The following is a 17,110-nucleotide window of genomic DNA, read 5'->3' on the forward strand; positions in this document are numbered from 1 at the left end:
TTTCCATTTGACTACTTTTTTATTTTAGACTTATTCTAATGTACTGTCCTAATCGGATGGGTTTGTTTTTAACAATGCAGTTTCCTTAACAGTGTTTTTCTTTACTGGCCCCCTAACCTGTCTGTCAGTTAAGGGTGAAAATAATTGCACACATTTGGAAATTTGTTGGCAACAGCTAAAGAAAAAAAGAAAGTTTGTTGTTTTGGGGTTTTTTTCCGGTCTAATAAAAAACCAATTCAGTGTAGGAACAATTAGTTGTTTGTCTAAGTCAGGCTGGGGGGGAGGAGGAAAAGCACCAACTAGTAAAAGAAAAATATATCTTGAACTTTGTTCTCATCTAAAGTCAACCATAAAAGAAACTCGTAAAAATAAGTATCCAACAGAAACAACCAATAAAACCACTTGAGCTCTGACACAGTTTCCTGCATCCAGGAGCCGCTGAGCACCAACACATGCTGACCTGTGAAATGGAAAGAGGCACGGCCTTTTTCTTTAAAGCCCGTCAGACGGCCTGAGCAGCTCGCTGTAGGAGGACGCATTCATGCATTTTGGCACCAAGGATAAAAAGACTTTATGGTGCGTTACAGAGTCCCATGAACACACTGCCAAGCCCGAAAACCTTCTGGACGACATCCTTGGGTCCATGGAATTAAATGTGTTTACTTGTGTTGGGTAATAGAACTTCAATCTTCTGTGTATTTTTTTGGCTTTTAAAAAGAACTAAAAATGCGTATGTGGCAAAATGAAACCCCGAAATCCTAAATCTGTTTTTCCTGCTGATTTAGTACAACATGCTACATTAGACTTCTTATGAGAAGATGACACGAAAAGCACTCTCACGGTGCTGTTTATTGTTGATCTTCATCTGAGGGAGACAAACGGCAAAGTTGTCCTGTTTTTTTTTTTTTCCCGGTAAAGAAAGTTCTTCCAAGTCAAGCTTTTGAAGTCATAAGGACATTTCTGTTTGAAACGGAGCTGACGCTCGCGTCTCTTTCAATTAAACGCATATTTCCATTTCCGAGCTGCGGAGAGCGTTACATCCGCAACCTGCAAAAAAAAAAACAACAAGAGCCCTCTCCGCCTATTTAATGAGATGCAGAGAATCCAGAAGGATCTTTACAGTAAATGCCACAACTCATTAGGCTAATCACCCTATCACACAAACAGTCAGCTGTTAATAACAAAGCATCCAGAGAGAGAGAGAGAGGAAACCACACATCTCATCATAAAGCTGGCATTCCAGCAATTAGTGAAAAGAAACATTAAAGCCTAAGCCGACTTCCTGAGGAAAAATGATTCTTAGAAAAATGGCAGGGATGTTGTTTTCGTTCATGCGAAAAGCCTTCAGCCTCGATATAGGCATGGTGCTGATGCAGGAAGGCTGACAGATCTGAGCGTCTATAGAAACGACACAGCTATTTGTGCCTCCTTACATCATCCTACCTACTGTGGGAGTGGGAGATGAAGTCCAGTTTAAATGTGACTGTAACAGCAAGACGAGGCGCGTTTAGCCATTTGCTCCCAACGTGAGCAGTGTTTATTCTTTACTCTTCATTTCCATGCCAGACGACCGACCTGGGGATCAGATTGTAACAGGTGTGGATATGTGACAATATAAAATCCTTAACTATGTAATTACTGCTTATTTTCTGCCAAAACATAGTGGTAAATAACTGAAGCTGGAAAATATTTAGCCTGTCACGAATGAGACCTCCATTAGTACCATGCGGGTCCAAAGAGGAATTTAGGGGGTAAACTGGATCTGGTGTTCAAAATGAAAGAATAAATCCCACTAAGAGCAGCAGTTTGTGAAACACTCCAACCAGTCTGCCTGCCTGGCACCATCAACCATGCCACATCTAAGGCGCTTTTCCACTGGCAAGACGCGCTCTGATCGGTTAATGCGCGGTTCGGTTCTACACCAGGTAGTGAGCTTTTCCATTATACACTCTGCTCCTCGCTATGGTGGGTGGGATGTGAGCGCGCAGCAGCTGTAGTCAACTCTCCACTGATGTTTGCAGCAAGACTCAGCGATGGAGGACCTCAGAGTTTCTGATGGACTAATGTGAACCCAGATATTTCATTAAACATTAAATGCTAATGTCATTTGCAGTTTTCGGTGATGTCGTAAATCACGAGCCAATCAACGAATGCGGTCAGCTGTAGATCAAATGGCATCTGTGCCATACCCTGCTCGGTCCTGCTAGTACTACCTCTGAAGTAGGTGTGAAAATCTGAGAACAGCCGGGCTGAGTGCCAGTGGAAAACGAATCTGGCCGGAGGTGGTCTAGTGGAAAACGCCTGTAGTTTTATTGAGATCATCTTTGTTCAGCATTCTGACGCTTTGTCTGAACTTCAGGAAGTCAATTTTCCTTAATCTCGATACCTTAATGCATTGAGTTGCTGTCATGTGATTGGCAGATTAATCATTGGTGATGATTCCTAAGCTCATTTTCATCTCACTTTCTCCAGAGTTGCTAGTAAACACAGGACTCATCCTGGCCCGTGCCACAGCAACAAGTCCTACGACTATGTTGAGCAACATCGACATACATTACTGGATAGGTCAGCACCTATTAGCCGCTATAGCTAGTGATGTGCTTCTTCAACTGCATTGATTCATGTCAATCAGGTTGTTCCGATGATGGATGAGCAGGAATCACAAAAGTGTTAGTAGTGATCTTATTTCTTATCCGATTTCTATCAAATATTAATTTAAAGCGGAGGAATTTGCTGATGTTTTGATACATAAAATATGTCTCCTCCCTCCCTGGATATAAATCTAGAAACAGTTTGGTTTCTCTCAGTTCTGTCAAGCTGCAAGTGAGGATTAAACAGACGGGGTTTTTTTTATATTGGACAACTAATCACATTTTTTATACTATTAATTGCTGCTGTAGGATACACAGCTTCCTAGCTGCTTTAAGATATATTTTATCCTATTTGGCGACTGTGTCACAACGTTATACAAATAGGCAGTCCACTTTCTGTCATTTATTTGAGCTAGAGTTTCGCCACAGCAAAGAGAAAACAACGCTGATAAACAGGTGAAGAGCAACTCAAAGCCATATGTACTCTCCTTTTCTCTCGCTCTGTGTCAGCTGTATTCCACATGCACAGCCGTCGCCATGGCAGCAGACACCATTTTTGTTTTTAATTAAAACATTTTTACTGAGTGGCAAAAGAATATCCCCCTCGGACCTCAATGAGCGTCATTGTATTGACAACTGAAAGTAAAACACCGCGTCCCCTTTTCAGATTCTTCGTGCGGTTGTGTTATTTCATCCGTGACTCAACGCAATCCGACGACACATACGCGACACACGATCGTCACGTAAAGTCATCCAGTAATAGGCCTATCAGTGGTGAGCATCCACCAGCCGAAACGTAAATCGGCGTCTCTGCATGTAGATAAGAGCCAAAGGGTTTGCTTTCTCCGGCAAGGGGAAGATTACTGCCATAATTGTAGTCAGGAATCAGAACATGGATCGTTTTCTTTCACAGAACCACCTGAGATAAAAATCAGAGCAGCTTTAGGATTAGTCACTCTGCAGCAACAGCTGTGCTTTCTGTGACAAAAGGCCCTGAAGGCAGCAAGAGCTGGCGCGCACTCATTGGCTGTCATCTGACTTTACCTTTTCTTGCGAGCATTAACACACTGTATCCTGCTGTTTGCTCTCATTTGCACTCTTAGTTTGAATTGTGCCTGACAGGGAACTGTCCCAACACGTCATGTGACAAACGTAGATCCATGTCTCGTCTCCACCACATTCAGGCAGCCGAAGGCTCAGCAATGCTGGTACGTTACTGCTGTTCCGACAATTCCCTGATATTATTATTTTAATGCCAGAGGATTTCTCAGTCTCAGTTCTTATCTCAGTCGTATCGGATCAAAATCACCTGCGTGAAGGAAGTGGATTTGTGTTCGGTCGACGTTTTCTTTATTGCAGCAATGCTTCTTGGCAAGAAACACAAACCATCAGAAACTATGTTTGTTTCCCTTTAAATGGTGCCACATTTGTAGGGAAAATCTGGTTTCCAAATGCCAAAACTAAACAGCTTATTCTGCTATGGACTTTGGTTTTGAGTTTCAAGCATCAATCAGGCATCATACCCTTGAGATTGAAACCTGCCACAGCAGTCGGTCGCTGTCTGCTTCATGTTTAACTGTTATCTGGGGCAACTTCAATCTGGGTTCCTTTAAACCAAGTGGACAAGTTTTTTTTTTTCTTCAAGTTGAAGGCAAAGTGACACATAAATGGTGAACTGCCGTTCTACACACGAACGCATTCTTTCCTACAAATGTGTGTTTTGAGAAAAATAACTTGGCTTTTTAATGGCATGAGATTTATGACAAGAAACTTTGCTACAACAATAAAATAATCAACCAAACACAAATGTGCTCGCTTCAAGTTTATGTCATCATCGTCAGTCCAACATTATAGAAACATAGAAAGTGACTCTACCTGTATCACCCCAACAAGAATGCAAAAACCGTCAGTAATTATCACCAGTTGCACAATCTGCAACACAATCAAAGACATTGACTATAATACTCAATTAACATCAATATTTGTAGTCAGCACATAATTTTCCTAAACTAATCCTTTTTTATTCTCCTAAACCTTTTATTAAAAAATTAAAAAACTGTGGTGAACAATCATGTTTGGCTCTGGTTCAGACCACACTTTAGTGGACAAAGCATCTCCTTCACTGTAAAAGGGTTTCAAAAGTTATCCAGAATCCAAAGTGTTGTAAAGTATGGTGATATTTTTTCATTTTGCTCCTGGGAGTATTTCAAGCTGGGTGATGCTTGGATGCTCTGTAAGGTTTCATTATGAGCCACAGCAGCACAGGTAGCATGAAGAATGATCAACCATTCATCCCCAGAGGAGTTCTTTGGAAAGAATCATTGTTTTGGACAGTAGGGACAAAAAGCCAACATTACATGAAGGGGAAAAGCAACACATATTAGAATCGGTGAGAAAAATCTGAACTGAATTAAGACTTCAATTGAAGTAAGATCGTCCTACCCTTTCAACAAAAAAAAAAAAAAAAGGGTTGTGCCCTAATTAAATATAGTGAAAATATTAAAATCCTAAAGTACATATGGGGTGGATGTGATGTTAGGAAAAATAAAAAGTCAGCATGTTTTCCCCTTCTTATTGAGTCCCATCAAGTGTTTTCAAGTAATTTCCACAGCCAAGAATAGATCCACAAATCCCAGTGCTCATGGTGTGCACAAGCATAATTAACATAAATATGATCTCTGATGAGGACCATGAAATAATAAGAAACTCCACAAAAAGAAATAATATCTAAAGTATGGGGGAGAAAAGAGAGGGACTAAACAAAAGAAACAAAACAAACCAATATGTAAACATAATATGTAAAAATGCGGGAGTACAGCAACACGCAACAAAATATGCACAAATATTCATCGATAATTTCATTTCCCTTTTTACAGTTTTATTAGTTTAATTATTTCTTACAGCATAAAAAGTGTTTTTATCACTTCATTACCTCTAGGTGGTTTCCCTCTGTTTTTTTTTCTTTTTATTCTTTTGGTTTTACTAATTCTTCCAACATTTGCTCTCAGCCCAGGTTTATCCCAGAGTCAGTTTGAAGATGCCAATCAGCCAATCATGAGCTCATGACCGGATGAGGACGTCGTTACGGTGTTAAAAAAAAAAAAAGAAGAAGAAAAACCCCTGCCTGAGTGGTCTTTGCAGGTTTTTAGCGAGCCGTTCCAAGACATGCTGAGCATGCTCTTAATTACCCATAAGAAAACATGAGAGGGTTTTTAGGCATGAACAACTCTCTATTGGAACTGTGGCAGCTTACTGGGGTTCTAGGAGCAGCATGGTTGCAGCCCATGATGTCGAGTAAAAAGAGCTAAGAAATGTTTGCTCATACTTAGCAAAACAGACACTAAGCGCGGAAACCTCCCGTATTTTCTGCAGGCCGCGATAATACCACCATGGGGCGGCATCCCAAAACCGCATCCTGGTAGAGCGGCTCCAGGACTCTTCATCGGTGTTTGATGTAGTTATGACAGTAAAGAAGTCAGATCATCATCGGAGCGTGTTTTGGCTCAAGACAGCGAAGAAAAATGCACGAGTGCAGTGCTGAACGTAGCGACTTTACAACTTCCTTCACACCGAATGAGATGCAGCAACCAGGACGTTGTCCAGGTGTGCAGGTCACAAAGAGTGAGGCAGGTGTCTCACTCTTTGTGAGTGCATGAAGATAATGATTGGATCTGGGCTGTGTAAACGGGTCAACATCCTACAAGTGTAACATTTATCTTTGCTCTGAAATGCGCTCAACAGATCTTAATGTGTGCTAAATTTGAACTGAAACTGACTTGTTTTTTTTTTCAGTTCAGTAATAATAATAATGGTTAAGACAGAATAAAAAAATAAAAACATTTAATCGGTATAAAGAAAAACCAAGGATTAAAATATTTAAATGATATAATTGTTTACATCTGGATAAAAACCATGACTTTAACATGGATAACTTCAAAGCTACTTTGGCTTAGCTGTTTATTATTGTTTTATTATTTACCTGCTTGTTTATTTTACCATTTTCCTGCTTTGCGTTTTCCTCTGCAAACCAGCAGAACAACTCATATCTCAGACGAGTAAAGGAAACAAAAAAAAATTCCAAAGACGCTCCTTTAAACGTCCATGTTGTTCTTGTCGCCATCATAAGGCTTCCTGTGCGATGCGGTGTACTGAACGGGTGGAGAAGGAGAACGGCAGCCAGCTAGAACGGGTACATGGAGGAGGAAGAGGAGCTGACTCCACCGGCGCCACCAGGAGCTGCTTCAAACATGGCTGCTTCACATCAAAGCCCGCCTCGTCTCCCGGGGGAGCGGCTCAGGACTTCGCCGTGGCTCGCCTCGGGTCGAAGCGTGGAAGCTCTCGCTTCCTCAGAAGGTGGTGGCGGATACCTGCGGGCTGCACCCAAGGAGCTGAGGCAGATGGCAAACTGCTGGCTGGAAGCTCCAGGACGGCAGGGAGCGCACGGCGCCCTCAACAGATCCAGTTGGCTGCTAGTTTGCTGACTCCATCAGATGGGGGTGAGGGGCTTTTAGACATGTCTGTGTATTTGAATATTTCACTTCATGAATAGGTAATGCAATCTCGTTACGAAGGTACATCAATATTGTAGTGATAAGCTGAAAGCAGAAGGAGGCGGTTGTGTTTTGAGACTTGCCCAGCAGCCTTTTTTTTGTTGTTGTTTTCTTTTCTCTTTTTCCACCGAACAAGAATGGGAACTTTGGGGCTTTTTTGAAGGAAAGGTAAAGTAAATGTAACCTCAAATTTCTCTCTTTCTTGCTGTAGCAGATACGGTTTGGGTTCGGCCTCTAGTGCTTCAGGTCTGCGGCTTTTTATGTGTTTGCGAGCTTCACCTTCACACTAGTTAGCTTCTGTTGTCTGAACTCATACATACAAGTTGAAACCTTGAGCTGGGTAACATCTGAACAATATTTGGTGCTTTTAGGTGCAGTGTGTGTGGTGGGAGGGGGGGGGGGGGGCATGAAATTCCCTCAATTGTCTATCAAGAAATTAACTTTATGTGACATGATTTACAAGACTAGAGGAAGCTCTAACTGTTAATTTATTCAGTGTGTTTCCATCGTGTCTGCACCTGTCTGATCTGGTTCAGAATCAAAGGCTTGAATTCACTCCAACCCAGAGATAACTGAGGACAACGTGAAGCTGCAGGGAAGAAGAAAATCTATCAACACAAAGACGTAGAAGAGCTACAACCTACTGAGAGCAGCTTGGAGCTGCTAACTATCCTAACATACAGTATTTTGCACAGTAATCACGACACTTGAACATTTTTTTACATTTGTTACACTGCTGCTATCTATGAACTCGATTCTATTCTATTTGGAAGTGGAAGTAGAACGACTCGTCATTTCCTACTTTTTCACAAATTCAAAGCTTAAAAGTGTGCTGCGCATTTGTATGCAGCCCCCACAAATCACCAGTGGTTAGTGTCTATCTGTGAGTGGTGTGATCTCAGTACGAATCCAATATGAAGGCCTCGGCTGTTTATTTGAGAAGGTCGGAGGAAAAAAACGGCGTCGTGGAGACGAAGGAACACAGCGGACAGGTAAGGGGAAATGCTACGGAGAGACCAAGAGGCCGTGGTATCTCTGGAGGAGCTGCAGCTGACACCAGAAAAGAGCACACAATGCCTCCCACATGTAGACGTATTTGCAGATAACCGTTTTTTCAGAAATGCTGCGTATGTTTCGACCACCTATCATGAGTAAATGACAACTGTTACCGAGTGAGAGCGGCTTATATCCAAAGACATAAAGCGAGTCCTCTGGTACTCCAGCAACAACAAACCGCATCCTGCAGAGGGATAGTTTCTATTTTCACAGTAATTCTAGCTTTTTGGACAGTAATGAAAGTTTTTAGACTTACTGTGACTGAAGCAGAGTCTTTGGAAACATTTTGCAATTTAATCAATGCCTATTTCCAGATTCTACTAATTCAACATTTGAACAGCTATGTGTGAACGCATGCGTCATAAAAAGGGTGGTAGGTGGCGTAGTAAGACTACCACTGCTGACTAAGATAAGTTTTGTTATCATCAAGATTAAATGACAAACATGACAGTGGATTTAACGGATGTGCAGCATGACACAACAGCTGCTAAAAAAAAATCACAGTTTAATCAAAACCTCATTATGTGTCTTGTAATTCACAGAGAAATATCAGGTAGTTTTTTTTACTGCTTATCCGTTGACACACGTTGGATCTTTAAAATAAAATGGTAACAATGGTGAAATCTACTAAAACTAAAATGTCTTTATTATTTCATTCCTGATATTTTTCCAAAGCCAGAATGTTTCGTAAGACCTCTGTGATCTGGAGAGTAATCCTTACCTTTGAAAATGACTGTTGGCGTGAAAGAGAAATGAATTCATTTCACAATGTTGATCTCGAATATTTGTAACAAATTCTGCTTGACTACTGAAAAGTCTCACATCAGATTTTACTTGTTTCTTGTTTTCTTTCTCAACAGACCAGTTTAAAAAACGTTTAGCTTCTTTTAGCTTTCCCTGGAAATACTGGTTACAGTCAAATAACCAGAGCTCCTTCTCCCAGTGCATTCTTCTGCTGGTGCAGAATACTTTCCTCTTGGAGTTATAAACTCATTATTAACAACTTTAATCGCTGAAAGTACTATTTTGTTTATGAGGCAATTAAAAGAAACCTTTTGGGTAGAGCTTTAAATGTTTTTACGACAAAGCCTGCTCAGAACGGATGAAAAACAAACATGTCCTGTGACATTTACTAACAAACTGTTTAACATCACAGAACATTACAGGAATTTGACTGATCATACTTTAAGTTGTGAAGGAAAACTCAAGAAAAAGTTCCTATGCAACAATGATGAATGGCCTTAGAGTAATTGTTTCCCTCCCTCCTACTTACCTGTAAACAGCTCTCTTGTCAGACTCAAGCTGGGCCTGGGGGTCAAGGGTCACACTGACAGAGTTATTTCCTGCTGCAGAGGCTGCTGGGATATGGACCTGTGGGGTCTTGGAGTTCTGCTGAGTTGTGCCCGTCATCTGGCAACAAGTGACAAAAAAAAAAACAACAAACAAACACAAAGTTAAAGATGATTTGAACTTCGAACTCTCACAAAGGGTCTGGGTGGTGATCAGTCAGAGTCTAAGCTGGGAAACAATATTCTGCTTCCATTTAGGAAATGGCAGAACACAACAGCTTCATTATTGGTCCCCGTTTCACCAAAACAGCCCCATGAATTGGTGCAAAGGGCAGTGGAAAACTAAAGAGGCCTTTAATGTGTTGAGGGAAAACAATGAGTTTGGACCCAAATAGCAAAAAAAGTCACTTAAGGAAAATAAAGAGTAAAATAACATTACTGTATAATAGTACATTAATATACCATGGTACATAACTGCGCCATCTCACTACTGTAAAAGCATTTCCTTCAATCTGTCTCCTCTTCACTGTCAATTAATCAGATAATTATTTCAGTGATATTCATTCAAATTCAATGTTCTACCATTTGATTTGATTCCATTTTGAAAAAGAAAAGAGACTAATTCAGAATCAAACTGTTTGTTTTGTCAGAAGGCTCCGATTCATCGTGGGGGACCATGGATACTCCCATCAAGGTTTCACTACACTTCAGTCCTTTCAGCTTTATTGTCAGTTTTAATGTTATTTTGAAAATATAATCAAGTTACGTCAAGTATCTAGAGAAAAACTGCTCAAGTTGGACTGGCACTTATTAAACCCAAGGAAGGAAAATAAACGTGATTCAAACTTTTGGTGTGGGAACTCATCATTCAGCATAAATAACGTAACACACTGCTTCCTGTGTTTCACGTTACTTTTTTCTGAGAGCTTGATAAGTCAGCGACCACGTTCTCCAAACCGAGTCCGTGGTCGTCGTCGTTGCATACCCTGCTTTCCTCTCTCTCCATCAATCACTCCATGGAAATGGGTCTAACGTCTCCCATCCCCCCTGTTTTTTTGAGTCAGACTGAGGTAGCAGGAAGCTTCAAGTCTTAATCCCAACAACAAATGGGAAATAAATTACCTTCTTCACACTTAACTAGTTCTCATTTGCATTTGTGGAGTGCCTGTGCTGCTGCTCTGGACCTCTTCCCCTGGCACTAATCCTCCGGGCGACACCGGAATGCGGAGAAGGAATAATAGGTGATCAGAAGAAGATGCCATGCGGTGCGGCCGCCGGACCTTCGGCACGGCGCTTCAGGGTGCACATCTATTTTATGGAGGTGATTTGTTTTAAAATTAGGCTTTCCTGCATTATCCAGCAGCCTCCATAATTTCCACAGGATTTCTACCTGTCTTTTCAGATATTTCCATTCACTCATGATTGGTATAAAAGTCAAAGTATTTTTGGGGTGGGTGGTGAGCTGCTTTTTCCTTAATTGGAAGGTGTATACAATGTACAACTTTACATTTGGGGCACAGATTACTCAAATCCACACAATATTGGAATTACTACATTTGGGTAACTCGTGCGCTTTTTGAAACCGTTAACACGTTTCTATCATGTTTCTGGCTGCATATTTGACTGTTTCAATCAGAAATGGCAGAACTCACTGAAATGAGTGGGTATTCTGCTATGGACCCCGTCATAACATGATGCCCACTACTGTTATGACTGTAATTATCATAACAGTCAGCAAATTTTTACAAAAAATAAAACTTAAGTTTGAAGTTCTAGAAGCTAAAGATTGTCCTTTGATGTCTACGTAAGAACCAGCTTCATGTGTGTTTGAAATTGTTGTCCTGTTGGAACACCCATCTCAGTCCAATTTCTAAACATCTGGTGGAGTGTGTGATGGGAAACTGGAGAACTTGTAGGTAGATATGTGCTTTTATTATTCTGTTTACTGTATGGAATACCATCAGCAGTAGCAAACAGACACTAAGAATGTTGTCACACCTGGTAGACCCGATGCGTCTACTAAAGGTCCAGACAATAATCAGTCGACTCACTTCTCCCTGGTCAGAACGAACACGCAAAGTTTTTGAAACTTTGACATTCCCCTTAACCTCATGGTCAATAAGAAGCAGGCCCAGACCAAAGCAGATTTCAAAGCAACCACAATCCTTAAGGTTTTCTACTAACAAACAGCCGTATGTAAACCCTTATGTGTCATGTCTAAGATTGCTAACGCTTCTTTGAATCTTATGTTTTAGTTTTTGATCAGTTGTTCTTGTCTTTCAACTTTCAATTAAATTAACAGTGTTTGTAAAGATAAAGATGATAAAAGAAATCAACCAAGGAGGTTGTTACGACCCTGGGCCTTGTGCGCTGGGTTGCAGGTGCTTTTGTCTGTCTTTGTGCTCCTCCCCTTTGCAGGTGGTGCTGGTACATTGATTGGAGCACAGAGTATTTAAGCTTGGCTGTCTCCACCTTCTGGGTCGTCTTCGGCGTCCACTCTGCCACTTGTGGTGTTTTGTTGCCAGGCCTCAGCTCCCCTCCTTTTGCACATTTGAGTTTGTCTTTGTTTTTGCACTTCAACACTTCCATATGCACTCATACAAAACATCCAAGCACTTGTGTTACACCACTGATACTGACATCCACAATCCATTGTTGTTTTTGTTAATAAATATTCCTTTTTATGCACTTTAACCACTGCATGGTCTCCTGTTTTTGTTATGACCTTGAGCCAGTCGTAACAGAGGTGTTGTTATATTTTTTATCCAGTTCATGCAAACCACTTACCAGGTGTACATGCTTTTCTGAGAAACGGTTCTGTTGAGAGGTTATGAGGAGTTACTGGACCTCAGCTTGGTTACATAGAAAGAATTTTTGAATGTTCCCTTAAGCCCATCATTAATTAGAAAAAGGTCTTATCCAAACAAATATCAGTCATTTCAAACAATTTCAGTTTTAAAGATTTACATAGGGTTTATAGGGTTTATGTCTTATGTCATTAGATAGAAATATAACTGTAATCATTACTTAGTCATGTCAAATACATTCTGCGTAATGAAACATGTTTTACAGAAGTAAAACCGCATGACCTGGAATATGCTACGCTGATTAAAGATTATTTCATTTGTACTTCTGTGGGTTTTTTTTATTATTGTTTATTTGTAAATAGAAAAAGTGGGAATCTTAAGTTTTCCCAAAGCGATTGCTAAACTATAATCTAATGGGATTATGAAATGAGATTTCAGGAATATTTTATTGTTGTGTAAACTCACTCTTGTTACTCCCTCTCTAACTTCTCACTCTCACCGATATTTTTTCAGATTTTGCAAATACATTTTGGAATGAAGCATGAAATGATCTACAGTCTGACAGTTCCCCCTTTCCTTTGGGGACGGGCTGCTGGTAAAGATGTCGCTCTCACCTGTTGACTTTCCTGGTATGTTGGAGGAGGAACGCTCTGGGTGGCCATCATTGTTACTGCAGGCGGTGGGGAATCATGTTGCATCATGGGACAGCTTCACATCGAGACTGGAAGACACACACAGGGAAAGAAAGATCACCAAACATGAATCGGGTTTGAAAGGTGCTTTTAAAATCTATTACACCGGCAGCCACCAGGTGCTGCTGTGACTGAATAATCAAAAATGAAACACACAAACACACACGCGCGCACACACACACAGAGAATCTCAGTCTTCTTCTCCTGATCTCGACAGACTAGTTCATTTCTTTCTCTTTTCTGCTGAGTCTGCCTCTGCATGGTGCTGCACAGAACTAGCAGACAAGTCAGAATGATGTATTAATACGGAGTGATCAGACAACGCAACCAAGCAGAAAGGAAACAAATGAGAACATCCTCAATCACCAAGCCCGTTCCGCAAATATTCAGCAAATGCTGAGCAGCGGCATCGGAGATCTAATGGCGCCACATACAAACCCAAGTATTTGTCTCCCAATTACAGAGAACAGGGCCTGTTTACTAATTAGAGCTGGCTCTAACGCCACGCTCCACGATGGAGCCACAGTAGGACAGTCGTCTCTGTTAGTTGGCTGCTGGTGTTGTTGTTGCACTTTAACCAAGCAAGTCATGAAGGCTAATTAGGGCTCTTCGGGACCCCACAGGGTCGAGGACAGTACCCTGTGGAACTCTACTGCAACCACTGGCCCCACCCCCACTGACGGAGCTAATTGGCTCGGGGGGAACATTACACACAATACATTACACCAATAGACCCCCTGCCCGCCCCCCAACAGCACAAACACACACAGCAGGTCATCCAGCCTGGAGCTCCGCACAACCTGTGCGTTCGCACCGCTTGAAAACAGACCTGAATATGTAACCTTATGTCATTTCTCTTTTTTTCAATATTAACAGAAGCTCTTAAAATTATTTCTAAAATGGCCACATATAAAGCCATGTGTGTCTATGGAAGGCAGTGGACTAGCGGACTTGGGTCGACTGGTATTGACCTGGAGGAATCGTTTCATTACATGTTAGTCAAACGGAACCGGAACATCTGAGCACAATCCCAGTTCTGGTTCCTACAGAGCTGCGAAAGTATGCCAAGAATCTGAACACAAATGAAAGATGATGATGTTGTGACTTGATAAATAAAAGCTAATCTTTAATTCCTCTTCCATTCTGGGTTAAACATTTCATTCAGATGTAAAGAAGTGTCTTTACATCTTTCCTTGTCTGTCTGGATGTTTCATTCTTCTGAATAGAAGAGCTTAATCGACTACAGCCTGACTAAAATGAACATTTCTAATTACTAATTATAATAAAATGACATTCAGTCAAGAGGACATGCCTGAAATTATGCTCATTATGTTTACCAGGAAAAACATTGATGTTTTCAGTACTTATTTTCGACTGAAAATATGATGTACAAAAAACCCCACATTGCTTAAAAAGATCATGCATGACACAGAGATGAAGTCAGTTGGCATTGTGATAAAAACAGATCATAGATTGTTAAACAGAAAGAGATTAGCACCACTCTGTTCCATAGTTCTCTGTTTAATCTGTGTGTTATGTCCAGACGACAACTAGACATAAATATGTCTAAAAAGTGTTTTAGGCCCTTTTTGCATTTGCTCTATGCCATAATCTCTTCTTCACTCTCTCAATCTGCACAATAGTCCAGCATGACTAAGAGAGTCGGATCCTGGCACTGCCTCCGCCTGGAGAACAATAGAACTGAGATGCTTCTTTGTCTGATTGGCATCCAAACCAAGTGTCGCTGCCAACATCCTGATCATAAATGGTGGTTTGGTTTCTAATTTAAGGTTTCAGCTGAAAAATCTGCATTTTTAACATGCCTTGCCGTTGCCGCGTGCGGACTGAGCAGTCGCTGCTTGTGCCGCGCGCCTTCGCACTTGTTTGTGTGCCACGCGCGTTGCCTCCGCGAGTCATTCCGTGTTCTGATTGCGTCTTCTGGTTTCTGTTCCCATTCCAGCTGGTATCAGCTGAAAGACATCTTCTCTGTTATCAGCCCTCATTTTAATTGCAAATGCAGCGAGCGTGTTAGTGATTAAATGGAAAATTGCACATTAATTGATGAGACTGAAGATAAAGCCAGTCCAATTACCACATGGTATTTTGGGCCTCTCAAGTTTTCGCTGTTCCTCGAAGGAACAAGCCGCCAAATGCCAAGTTTGAGCAGGCAATTGGGCATCCATAAATATGCACAAAGAGACACAAAATGTGTGCGCAAACACATGCCGCACGCTGGCTGCCCAGGCGTGAAAACACATACAAGAAAGACAAGAAGGAGGGAGAAAAAAAGAGACTAATTTTAACACACATGTCCTCTTCAGTGTGAAAGCACAAACCTCTCTTTGAACTCACCAAAGGTGTTCAGTTACACAATAGGCTGTCGAATTCATTGTGAGGACAAATGACATGTTTGTTTCTCAACAAAGGCCTTGGAATTACGACACAGTTCATAATGCATATCAACGGGAGAGCGCCTGTAGTCGCAATCAAAATTCAAAAGCAAGCATAAAGTGGAAAATGAGAGAGAAGTAGGCATAAAATTATTCCAACCAACATCAAAGGCTTTCCCGAGTTTAGATTGGAGGCAATTTCCCTTTCAGTGGATTCTGTGCAGTAAGAAACACTTCTGTTCACAATTCAATTTTCTAACAATCTCAGGCATACAGTGTCCTCCTTCTGCATCGACGCAAGGCTTGGTAGCCTCCCTCACGCCCTCTTTTACCTGCAGCACTGAGACGAAAAATCATATCAGATCGCATGTAATCTGATTACTGACCGCCACCACTACAGCCTAAATATGTCTGAAGTCATTTTTCTTGTCAGCTTGAAGGGAAATTTGTCACACGTGGCTGAAATTCAAATAAATGAGGCCTGGGATTGCTTCCTGCTTCCAAATGAACTAAACTCCAGCGAGCGTTTTATAGTTATAAACACATCAACACCCAGCACTGAAATATAAACTTTAATATGTTTTAGCCGAGTCTGAGCTGGACAAAAAAAAAAAGAGCAGCATCAAACAGTGTTTAACTTGAGACCTCACCATTACTAATCGAGATCGTATTCTGGGCAGCTTTATAGTTTATACAACATTTCCATCAATCCATACAGTGTGAATATTTCATTGCAGTATTAATTAATTTACTTAATTTTGTGCACACAAATAAAAATATTTTCCTCCAAATAATGCTATTGCTAACAATACAACTAAAGAATAAACAAAGTTAGTTTATGAAAGCTCCATTAGGTTTGGGTTCATATTTTTCTTGGTGACTTTATGTAATTTCCATTCAAAGTTTAGATTGCTTTAAAACCAGGAATTGGTCTAAACCTGGAATAAATATACAGGTTTAAATCATTGCTAAACAAAAAGATGTATCCTGAGTGATAATCTAATTACGTTTGTTATAGCTTCTAGAAAGAAAGAAGCAGTTAGCTTTGTAAAATCACTACAAAGCACTGAAATTAAATACCAAGTTAGTTTACGATGGACGTAAAGTTGTGACTGCATGACTTTTACTGAACTTCCTTTGGAAAAAACAAAGTTTGGTAAAGATTCCACAAAAAACAAAGCAACATTTGCTTTTTGTATCCAGAACCTTTTTCTCAGGAACTTTTAAAACTCATCTCATCCCTGCTTGACTGTGTTTCCACAGAGATCCGAGGATGTTCTTAGATTAGGAAAGTTAAGTCCCCATGTCGCTCTTTGTGTGTTCTTGGAGCGTCGCTCTTTTGGAACGGAGTTTAAAAGTAGGAAATCCATCGCTTGTAGATTTGTTCTAATACTGGAACAGTCTCTTTTGTCTGCAAACACTCAAAAACCTGAGCTTTCATTTGCCTTTGTCACACGGGAGATCCAAACACAACATAGTCTGACTTGGAGAATGATGATGTTTTACACAAATTAAATGTTATCTTTTTATTATTTCACCACAGTTACACTCTTATTTAAGCACCATGGTCTCTTTTTTTTATTAAAGTGGATATAACCAATTTTTATTTGTTATGACGTGACATTAGAAAAAAGAGATTATATTGAAAAATTACATTGTGCTGGATGCAATGGAAGCTACTGTATATATAGGGCCTATATATATATATATATATATATATATATATATATATATA

General features: G+C 40.6%; 1 protein-coding gene across 3 annotated transcripts in view; it reads right to left on the reverse strand.

The window, feature by feature from the left end:
- The window catches only part of pknox2 (pbx/knotted 1 homeobox 2), a 95,317-nt gene that overhangs the window by 20,550 nt on the left and 57,657 nt on the right, over nt 1-17,110 (reverse strand). For 2 of the 3 annotated variants that reach the window (XM_028032113.1, XM_028032114.1), the window contains 3 exons: nt 12,908-13,014; nt 9,471-9,607; nt 8,919-8,930 (listed from right to left, as the gene is read on the reverse strand). In XM_028032113.1, the coding sequence (XP_027887914.1) occupies nt 8,919-8,930; nt 9,471-9,607; nt 12,908-12,994 (236 nt within the window). In that variant the 5' untranslated portion in view covers nt 12,995-13,014. The remainder of the gene's footprint in view (nt 1-8,918; nt 8,931-9,470; nt 9,608-12,907; nt 13,015-17,110) is intronic. The other variant, XM_028032115.1, reaches the window with a different exon arrangement.

The sequence above is a fragment of the Xiphophorus couchianus genome, chromosome 11, assembly GCF_001444195.1.
Source record: "Xiphophorus couchianus chromosome 11, X_couchianus-1.0, whole genome shotgun sequence".
Lineage (NCBI taxonomy): Eukaryota > Metazoa > Chordata > Actinopteri > Cyprinodontiformes > Poeciliidae > Xiphophorus > Xiphophorus couchianus.